Source organism: Vespa mandarinia, chromosome 17 (assembly GCF_050613455.1).
Source record: "Vespa mandarinia isolate Hongniang chromosome 17, ASM5061345v1, whole genome shotgun sequence".
NCBI lineage: Eukaryota > Metazoa > Arthropoda > Insecta > Hymenoptera > Vespidae > Vespa > Vespa mandarinia.
The window spans coordinates 2,887,501-2,898,518 of NC_140826.1; the positions used below are offsets into that span (position 1 = coordinate 2,887,501).

General features: G+C 26.5%; 1 protein-coding gene across 10 annotated transcripts in view; it reads right to left on the bottom strand.

Moving 5' to 3' along the window:
• Positions 1–10,576, bottom strand: part of hppy (MAP4K3-like protein hppy) — a 15,711-nt gene extending 5,135 nt beyond the window's left edge. Inside the window, exons 1-23 of one of the 10 annotated variants that reach the window (XR_004840672.2) lie at positions 9,935–10,191; positions 9,802–9,859; positions 9,380–9,535; positions 9,011–9,243; positions 8,669–8,932; positions 8,355–8,550; positions 8,163–8,266; positions 7,997–8,064; positions 7,705–7,734; positions 7,261–7,344; positions 6,348–6,386; positions 5,525–5,578; positions 4,659–4,729; positions 4,343–4,489; positions 4,084–4,259; positions 3,789–3,993; positions 3,506–3,689; positions 3,143–3,420; positions 2,981–3,064; positions 2,811–2,903; positions 2,600–2,726; positions 2,299–2,518; positions 1–179 (exon numbers count right to left, since the gene is read on the bottom strand). The exon at positions 1–179 is cut by the window's left edge and continues 5,135 nt beyond it. Coding sequence is in view for 9 of the 10 variants with exons in the window: in XM_035886046.2 (XP_035741939.1) it covers positions 2,419–2,518; positions 2,600–2,726; positions 2,811–2,903; positions 2,981–3,064; positions 3,143–3,420; positions 3,506–3,689; positions 3,789–3,993; positions 4,084–4,259; positions 4,343–4,489; positions 4,659–4,729; positions 5,525–5,578; positions 6,348–6,386; positions 7,261–7,344; positions 7,705–7,734; positions 7,997–8,064; positions 8,163–8,266; positions 8,355–8,550; positions 8,669–8,932; positions 9,011–9,243; positions 9,380–9,535; positions 9,802–9,859; positions 9,935–10,045 (2,862 nt within the window). In the remaining variant the exon portion in view is untranslated. Of the gene's footprint in view, positions 2,519–2,599; positions 2,727–2,810; positions 2,904–2,980; positions 3,065–3,142; positions 3,421–3,505; positions 3,690–3,788; positions 3,994–4,083; positions 4,260–4,342; positions 4,490–4,658; positions 4,730–5,524; positions 5,579–6,347; positions 6,387–7,260; positions 7,345–7,704; positions 7,735–7,996; positions 8,065–8,162; positions 8,267–8,354; positions 8,551–8,668; positions 8,933–9,010; positions 9,244–9,379; positions 9,536–9,801; positions 9,860–9,934; positions 10,192–10,477 lie in introns of those variants that run through there. The other 9 variants (XM_035886046.2, XM_035886052.2, XM_035886045.2 and 6 more) reach the window with 9 other exon arrangements.
• Between the last annotated feature and the right edge of the window lie 442 nt (positions 10,577–11,018).

The window sequence follows — 11,018 nt, forward strand, 5'->3', positions numbered from 1 at the left end:
CATTATCAATGACTCGTACTAATTAATTAAAATTGATGACATAGTTAGCTTAATTGTAATAGTTACGTGTGTTAAGTTTTCATAATCACTTTGTGCTAGTTGCCTTAAAAATGCTGATCACTCTTATTCGTTTTGTAGAGACTGTAGTCTAGTCAATTCAGCTGTCTCTAAAATGTGATCTAAAAATTAAGTTAGTTTAAAAATTAAGTTTCGTTGATGCATGTTTTTTTTTTTTTGTTTTTTTTTCTTCCACACGGCTTCCTCTATACTTATATATTCTTTTTTTGTCTTTTTTCTTTTTTATCTTTTTTCTTTTTATACATAAGGACACAAATGGAATTTAATAGGCAAAAAGGACAATAAGACAATTCCTAAACTACAATTTATATAATATAATATCATGTTTTATGTATATTAATTAGATTAAATCGAATATGGACTAGACTCAGACTCTAAAAATTCTAAAAATGTGTATTATTTGTTGACTAAATATAAAATCGCGTTTGTTAAAATCAAATCAACTTGAACCGATTGGAAAAAGAAATTTTAATTAATGCGACAGCTTAATGATAAATATATTGTTTTACTTTTTATAATCTATTCAATCCAGCACTCTTCCCCCTTATGAGACATAGTCTCTTCTCTCTATACAATATATATCATAAATGAAAAACTTCATTTCTCCCAATCCTTAAGCCAATTTTACAAGAAATTTCATTTTTTTTTCTTTTTCCCCCTAAATATTTTCAAGCATGATACTTTATTATCACATTATAATAATTATGAACATAAAATTATATCCACGATCAAAAGGAATAAATTATGTTCATAGATTTTTAATTATAATGTAATATTCGGCTAACATTTATTAATCATTAAATAATATTGAGCAATACTGTGATTTCATCTTTACTTTTTTTTGAAACCACATTGCGTTTAAGGCTATTCGCAAATATTAATTATAACCGTTGATAATATATCCCGCATAATTATCAACAGAATATTTCTCTTAAACTTAAATATATAAATTGGATTAATCTGAACATATATTCTTTGAAGCTAATAAAATAATTCCAGATTACTTTCATCAACAGCAAATTTTTTTATATAAATTGTGCATTATTATTAGTATTTCAATATTAAAAATTAGAGACACTGATCCTTGTCAATGTCTTAATAAAATTTGACATTTTCAAAATAGCCCTATGCCTATCAAGCCAAAACTTATACCGGGGGAGTATACATTCTATATTATTCGATTTATAATAATAAAACTTTAATAAAAGAGGTTTGTACTAATGGTTATTTCAATGTTACTTTAACGTTATATAATTATTGTGTTATTGAAAATAACATTATATAGTTCCTGCCAGAAAAATATACATATATATGCTGTATTACTTTTTTTTCTTTTTTTTTTTTTTTAGAATTGATGAACTATACCATTTATTCGCTTAATATTTCGTATCTAAATCGTTGTATTTTCTTCTCTCTATAATTAGTTAAATTATGTAATATATATACATATATATATATATATATATATATATATTTATATATATATTTATATATATATATATATATATATATATACATATATACGTGCTATTGTAACTACATCGAATAAGTATTAGACGAAATTTACAGACGTTAAAGAATATTATGTATAATATGGCAAGCTTGCTGTAAGTAGACATTGCATATAATTCTCATAATCTTAGAAAGAAAGTATCATTCTTTTTTCGAAAAATATAAGCTAACATTTGTTTTTCATCACTATATTTATACTTATTCTAAATAAATAAATACGAATTCTGTTAGTTACATGCTAAAAGAAAAAGAAATATACAGAAAATTAAAAAAGAAATATATATATATATATATGAGTCAATTGCGTTCTATATTATGAAAAAAATACGCAATTTAAAAAAAAAGAAAGAAAGAAAGAAAGAAAGAAAAGCATTTAAATAATATAAGCTTTGTTTTGTCAGGCAAAAGGGCACATTTGGATATACTTTTTTTGTTTTTTTCTTTTTTTTCGTTTTTACTTTTAATTGCGACATGCTTTAAACTAATTTGGTATCTCGTTCAACTACGACGACATTGTCCACGTTTATTGAAGGAAATACCTAATTTTAGAAACTGTTTTGGCCAGTGTACTAGTCTACATAACATCAACTATATTCAAGATAGTATTGAGTAAATTATGTTCATTGGTGTACACATCTCCTTAATATATCACGTCACGTCTTTTGTGACTCGTAATCAGGAAAACTAATAATAATCATTTTCTCTTACCAATTTCCAACATTCTTTTCAGTAAAATCATTGCATTTGTATGTAATCAACAGTGAATCACAATTCACTTGCGGCATGATAGGCTTGTTTATTTACATAATAAGATGAAAGAGAGGATGCTCAATAACTGGCTTCATGCCCAGCAAGTATATATAAATCTGCTCCTTCAGTCTCTGTCAATGTGCCTGTGTGAACCAAATGACTTTCCAACATTACAACCCTGTCACATAAGATCATTGATTTATATTCCGCATAATGTCTATTTTGAAAATTTTCTAAACTTTTATCACTATATACATACTTATCCGAACCAAGTAACCTATATGTTCTGCTTGGATCACTAATTTCCTGTGTAACTTCACCATTCTTAAAACTTCTACCTTGCATACCATGTTTATGGAATGCCAATACGCTATCTGGTAAACAAACTGATAACAAATAGAAAATAACAATTAATAATTGATATTGGCTTTTAAAAAAAATAATTAATTATCATAATTTATATTACTTACTAATTGATTCTATCTGAAAATTGAAATGCAGTTCCGACATCTGCTTCTTGCTTACCCTGAGTTTTCCTTGTAACGTAACCACCTTAACTACATCTAAATGAAAAATATCATATGAGAATATTATATTGTAGATTAATTTGTTACAATTATATGGAATATTGATTATTTACTTTCATAACACACAAGTATTGCATCCTTTTCAAGTTGTGTCACATTAATGACATGAAGATTTTCTCTTCTCGGTATCACAGTTGCTAAAAATCCAATATCAATTGTTTATTTTTATTTGAATATAAAACAATTATCTCAAAAGATTTGAAATAAAGGATTACCTGAACCATCCATATCCTCTAACTCATCGCTATGGAACCAGCTTGCTCCAGAATTCATATTAATTAAATCCAATTTTAATTTATTTTGTTGATATGGTTGTTTGACTGATACACACACCATTGGATATTCCATTTCAGGTGTAATAATCATTTCAAATATATTTAAAGGTGATGGAAGAGCACAATCAAAGTGCTTTAAAAGCATAAATTTGTTTAAAGGATCATACCACTGCATTAAAAATATTCCTGCTGGCATTGCCCCACAAAGGTACTTATATCTAAGGTATTAATAATATTATAAAGCAAACAATTGAATTTATATTTATATAATAAATGATTGAAAATTAAATTTATATGATTCACCCATTATATGGATTTCTTCCTACGCAACACTTAGTGCAACCTTTAGTATCTGGTACTTTTGTAGTAAGTGCAAATTTTCTAGGTACTAATCTCTCGGGTATTTTGTTCATATGCAATGAGAACCTATGAGTCTGTTTGCTCTGCATTGCTAATAAATCATGTCTATATAATTGAGGTGTTTTTCCTATAAAATATGAAAATTATTAATCTTTTACAAAATACTTTGAAAGATATAATCAAAGTAAAATTAAATATCTATTAGAAAGGCAAATGAAAATTTTACCGGACAAGGACATTAGGACATCCTTGATAACATACATCCAAATTGTACGTCTAGGATACAATTGATCTATTGCAGTTTCATGGAGTTCATTTAAGTTTAAATTATAAATTCCTTCCTCTGCAGCAATAAGTAAATGTTGATCTCTTGTATCAGGATGTATCCAACTAGCTGTACAATGTATTCTCAAAGGGCAACCATTAAATACCTTTAATAAAAGAAAATTTATAAATAACGCATATGTAAAGGAATATATTTTTATATTAGGAAAAAAAAAAAAACAATTATTAATTTCTACCTTTGAAAAACATGCTCCCATATGAACCTTCGGAGTTGGTGGCAATCCATTACTTATAGGTCTTGGAGGTGTATGCCTTTTTCTATCCCTTCTTCTTGGTGGTACAGGTGGTGTATCTGATAAAAGATCCGGACTAATACTTTCTCTTTCCCCATCTCCTGATATTTCATTATCCCCTTAAAATACATTTTTATCAATGTAGCTAACTTTCATATAAATATCTTACAAATATATTTTGAATAAAAACACATGCTGCTACCATTAGATTGTAAAGATTCATCTCTAGGACCACTATCTGAAAGTGACCTTTGACGTTGCCCATTCACAGCTGTTAAGGAATGAGAACTGTTTACCAGGCCATATAACTCGTCTACAGAACTGTGACGTCTAGGACTTGCTTGAGACCCTATGCAACAAATTTTTTTTTCTCTATACTTCTTTAATAATATATATTACTATAATAATATACATATATATATATACACACACACACACATATATATATATATATTACATTTTTATTTTTAAACTAATTGATAAATTCTTATCTTTTGAAACTTATTTCCTTTACTTACCAGATACATTATTGTAGTATCCACAATGTACCTCGCACTCGTTTGAAGATTCTCCAAGCGGAAGTGTTGCCCTAAAAATATATAATTGTTAATTAACATTATTATTATTATATCTTATGCAACAATAAAAAATTCTTTAAAACAAACTAGTGCAAAGAATATTTTTTTTCTGTTAATAGGTTGCATATGATATACATTCAATGAAAATATGTATTAGTACCTGACACTTCAAATTAATAGACAAGCAATTTAACATTTTCAATAAATTTTGCATGAAAATAATGCATTGTTTGCATAAAAAAAATTTTTTTAAAGTAAAAGAATGCAGCAATGTGTTAAGAGCCAAAAAAAGCAGTGTGTATTTTGAACATATTTTAGCGATGCTTCATAAAAAAAAAAAAAAAAAAAAGAAAAAAAAAAGAAAAAAAAGAAAAAGAAAACAAATAAATATAATCAGAAAAATAATTGCAAGCAAATATAAATTTTATGCTAATAATACGAAATATATTTAAAAATCCTATGACATATGATAGACATGAATTTATATTGAAACAATAATATTAATATAAATATTTTCTTCTGATAATATAATATGAATTAATATAAATAATATTTTGCTTAACATTCTTACCCCAATCATTGATTTTACCTACTTAATATCAGCTATGTTAGTAATATGAAATATTTTAATATGATGTGTGTACGTGATATATTTTTCAGGCATGATTTTAAAATGTTTCTATTTAAACTTTTGATCAATTATCATAGAAATATTTCTACATTCATATTTATATCTATATAAATGAAAATATAAGAAACTAGAAAATAAAACATTTTACAATAATTTATCATTATCATTTACTTACTGCAGGGAGTATAGCTGATCGCAATGCCCACCAACCATCGACATTGCATTTCCCCTGCACATATGAAACTATGGTCATATACTACAAAATAATTGCAAATGGAATAAACACATTTTTTATTTCTGTAAACTTTTCTGTTATCATTCTGATTTAATTTAAATTATTTTAGATTTTATTTTGTAAAAATAAACTACAAATATAGATCTTAATACTGCTTGTTAGCTTCATATTCTGATTTTATAAATATGATCCAATTAGTTACTGTTAGATAATATATCAAATCGAAATAATATTTTTACATCGTGTGTATATCATTTGATAAGCACATAACATTTTTGCAATAAATATACAAACTTCCACCACCAATATGGTTAATGCCAAGGTTCAAAGCAAAAGCATAAATAACGAAAATTATCATGCAATTATCAATGTAAAATATATCTATCAGATTTATATATATATATATATATGATAGATATGAAAATATTATTTAATAAATTTAAACAATATATAAATCATATTATATATGTACAAGATCTTTCCTCATTACTTCCATTCCATTAAAATATTCTTAAAAATCTTATTCATCTCTCAAGTATTGTCTTATATATTAAACCATCACCAACAGAAGGAAAATGTATGTGAACATATTTGTATAAATGTATACATGATCTACAGAAAGGACAAGTATATGATGTTACAATCTATTGTAATCTATCATTAAATATATGATGCACAATTAAATTAATATATGTATTAGGAAAGAGAGTAAGTGCAAGGTGCAAGGTGCAAGGTGCAAGGGAGAAGGGTTACCTGCCAATACCTTAGCAACAACTCCTCATCAATGTACTGCAATAGACTCCTGTAGGGAGAAATTATTAAAATTACAAACTGATCAGAAAAATTAATACTACAAAGAATATATAATTCGACTAAGTGACAAAACTAAATACATTGTTACATATATCAGAAAGAAGTGATAATGATTGTCATGTTATAAATATTATTAATTAATCAAATTTTATCGATTGAAAAAAATTTTCTAAACTATGAAATTGTATTTGTTCTAATTATTTACATTCTTCACAAAAATATAACTTAACATTCTTATTTAGAAAGAGTATTCATAAATGAATAAGAGAAAAAATAAATTCTTGATGAGTGATATTTAAATTGTAATTAAAATATATACATTAATTATACAAGATGATTATACTTACTGAAACAAAATTTATAACAGAAATCATTTCTTAAATTGACAATCATTAACATGCAATATAAATGCAATATGATACAGCATAAACTATTATCATACATCATGCAATAATCATCCACTAATATTAAAACTTGTACTCTCGCTAATCAGAGTAATATTATCAAAAAGTTAAAAATATTTCATCTATATAAATGATGCAAAAAGCACATCTTTTGTATGTAAATAAAAACTTCGCTTATATATGTGTAAGATCATTATTTGTACATATTATTTGTTCCATATTCAGTAGTTAATTTAACATGCATTTCATACATATGAAAGAAAAATTTTCGAAGAATGAAAAGCTTTAAATATTACTTAATAAATAATTAATATTTAAAAGCTTATATTTTTATATAAAAACTTTATATTTATAATATTTGTTAATTACATTTTCTGATCAAAATAAATTTTGAATGACTCATTTTATAAATTATGACTCTGTCTCACACCAAGCCAATTTTTGTATTTTGTATTTTACCTTAAACTCATATGAAATATCTCTGTGCCAGTTTTGCTTCGGCGTGATCGTCTGTTACCTTCAGTAACATTTGCGCCAAGTGTACTAATACAGAATACAGAGATAAATTATATCACTTTTTAAACAATAAGAATAAGCATATATAATTGATCCCGTTATTCTCTTTGTTTCCTTTTTTTTCTTTTTTTTTTAAATGTATAAAATAAGTTACATGAATTTGAGAAATTAATAGTATTCATTGACGCTCTTACACAATGCAAAGCATAAGCAAACGTGCTATGTGCAACTATAAACGAATATTAGCATCAGCCACAGAGTAGCTAAAATTTCTGTTATATTATATAAAATTGCTGTTTTGTTTAATAAATTTCAACATGTAACATGGATATTAACAAAACTGGGAATGCATGCCTAAATATATTTTCTATCAATCAATGTACTTACTCATGAAGATTAGTGGATGTATGTGAAAAACTGTATTTGATAATAACAAGAAAACATTAAACTATCAAATTTTAATAAAAAGATTTGGCATACAACACAAGTATAACTATATCAAAAAAACTCAAACAAAACAGCATTTACCATATTAGTGGAAGTGATTGATAAGCTGTAACCCTTTCCACATCTTCTGACGGTAAATATATAGATATATATATGTAAATATATATATATATAAAAGAAGAGAAATTAAAATATATAATGTGAAAAGAAAGAAATATTTCATGTAACTTACTTTTCTTGTACATCTTCAAATGCAGTGCCAATTCCACAGTCAGGATGAACATCACAATTATGTACCGCCTAAATGTAAAAATTAAATTCAATTCAACAACAAAATTTCCAATTTATTCATGCTCTAAATATATCGTTTTTTTGTCAATTATACCCAATTAAATTACCTTCACATTATTCATTATATCCATAATATCCCACGCTGGATTAGTGTCTACCGAAGGAGTTATAGAATCTCTTTGTAATGTACTTCCATCGAGATTAATTAAATCTATAATTTACACATTTATAATAAATGATAATCATAATTTATATCTATTGATATAACATCAATTAATATACTCTTGATAAATATTTACCGTCACTATCTAATTGCGATATGGGGCTTTTTGGCCTAGGTCTTGCTGTATGCCTTGAAGCAATTCTTTGTGGTACATTAGGTACTGCTCCATCTTCATCAGCTTCTAAATCGGTGAACATATGACTAGGATTTGATACCTTCTGCAATAATTCCAAAGCCAATCGTTTATTCATTTCTCCTTGAAAAAATGCATGCTGTAAAAAAAAAGAAAAAAAAAAAAAAAAAAAAAAAAAAAGAAAAAAAAGGAAAGGTAAAAATATTGTGAATTATTTTTCCAAAAGTATTTATTATATTTAAAGATGCAAAATTAACCTGCAATAATTTTTCTGCCGTTGGCCTCTTTTTAGGATTTTTAGTTAAAGCAACTTTGACAAAATTATGAAACGTTGGACTCCATTTGTCACGGTCTTTTAATGTTGGAGGTTTAAAACCAGATTTGGACATTAAGAATAAAGCTCTCATTGGATGTAAATCAAACATAGGAGGTTGTAATTCTGCTAATTCTATCGCCGTTATACCACAAGCCCAAATATCACACAATTGATTGTACCCACCCTTTCTTTCTACTGCTGCGACCTAATCAAGAATTAAAAAAAAAAAGAAGAAAAAAAAAGATTACAATATTTTATTACAATCACTTATATTAGTACATACCTCAGGTGCCATCCAATAAGGAGTACCTATAAAACTTTTCCTTTTATTTATTGTTGCAGTAATTTGAGCGGATACTCCAAAATCGGCTAATTTGACATCACCTGCCTCAGTTAATAATATATTGGCACCCTTTATATCACGATGCATTTTTCCCATACTATGTAAATAAGCTAATCCCATAAGAGTCTCTCTGCACATATACGCTATCTGTATTTCTGATAATGGTCCAGTTACTACAAAACCAAACACACTGCTTATAAATTAAGAAAAGAAAAAAGGAAAAAAAAAAAGAAAAAAGGAAAGAAAACTATATAAACTACAATTTCATATTATAATGATTAAGGTAATATTGAAAAAATATAGACATACTGTGATAAATATCTTGTAATGATCCACCCCCACAATATTCCATACATATCCATAATTTGTCCCTTCTCAAGTAGCTGCCATAATATGCTATGATATTGGGATGTCTACAATCTTTCATCATTAAGATTTCTTGCTGTATGATAGCAAAATCATCACCTTTAAAAAAAAAATAAAAGAATAAAAAAAAAATAGAAAAAGTAATAAATACCATAGATTAGAAATAATTAACTGATAATTAAGTATCAATTATATTTTTAAAAATTATACAAATATTATCATTGTTTTATTGCCATTAATATAATTGAAAGTATATAAGACGAGTATTATGTAATATAATGAATCAAATGAAAAATTTGATAAATAGAGATATGATATTTGCATAATGTCTCAAGTACAGGGTAATGTACCATAATTGGTCTTACCTGGCTCCAATTTGATAACCTTGATGGCGGCAAGATCGTTCATCGATAATCTTTTAGCCTATGAAAATAATAATGATAATAACGTAACGGAAAAATAATGACAATTAAAAGAATAATTATTTAAACAGTAAACCTTGTAAACATCTCCATAAGTTCCACTGCCTATTCGTTGAATGAGCTCATACTCGTCCTGCGGATTTCTACGACTTATGTCACTGGACAGTGCGTTAGCGTTTAATGCCATCGTGAACCGCAGTATCTTTAACGCTAATACCTAAAGACCGTAACTAATATCTAGAAAAGAATGTTATCGTTAAAGTGTAAAAACACATTTGCCCAGCAGGATGTCACTTTAGTCGAAACGTCGCCATTGTTCACAACAGCTCTGATTTGCTTACAATCGAGTATGTCGAACGATCTTCAATGATCGATATATCGAAGGCCAAAATCTCGAACAAGGAAAATATATTTGTATTTGAATGTAGTAAAATATTTAAAAAAATAAAAAAAAATAAAAAAAAAAGAAAAAGAAAAAAATTAAAAAGAGAACAAAAAAAAAGAAAAAAAAGAGAGAGAAAAAGAAAAAAAAAAGACTGAAAAAAACGTCGTGTAAAAGCGTAGAAAGAGAAAGAGAGAGAGAGAGAGAGAGAGAAAAAAAAGAGAAAAAAATAATTACAAATCCAACGAAGAAAAATAATCCTCAAAATGGAGACGATATGATGTTGTTCACGACGTTATTACTATCGACGTTATTCAAAAAAAATCCTGATTACACTGAACCAATCGTTATGTTCATTCAACTGATAATGATCTAAAATAAAAAACCTACATCAAATCAAATCGAAACACATATAATAAAATATCATAAATTAAATAACAATGGCCTTGGTGGTAACGATATTGCAATACATCTGATGTGTACGATCATACTAACATCTGTTATTTATATTTAATTATCAAAAAGATTATCTTTTTTCTTTTCTCTTCTCTCTCTCTCTCTCTCTCTCTCTCTCTCCCTCTCTCTCTCTCTCTCTCTTTTTCTCTCTCCATGTATGTATTTTTATAAGATTCAATTAAAACAATTGGTACGATTTAATAATAATAATATAAAATATTTTCTATATAGATTGAAATAAAATTATTGGCAAGGATCGTGGTCAATTGACGTAGTCTCTAAAAATTAATTTTATATTTAACTTAGCACAACAACTCGTTGA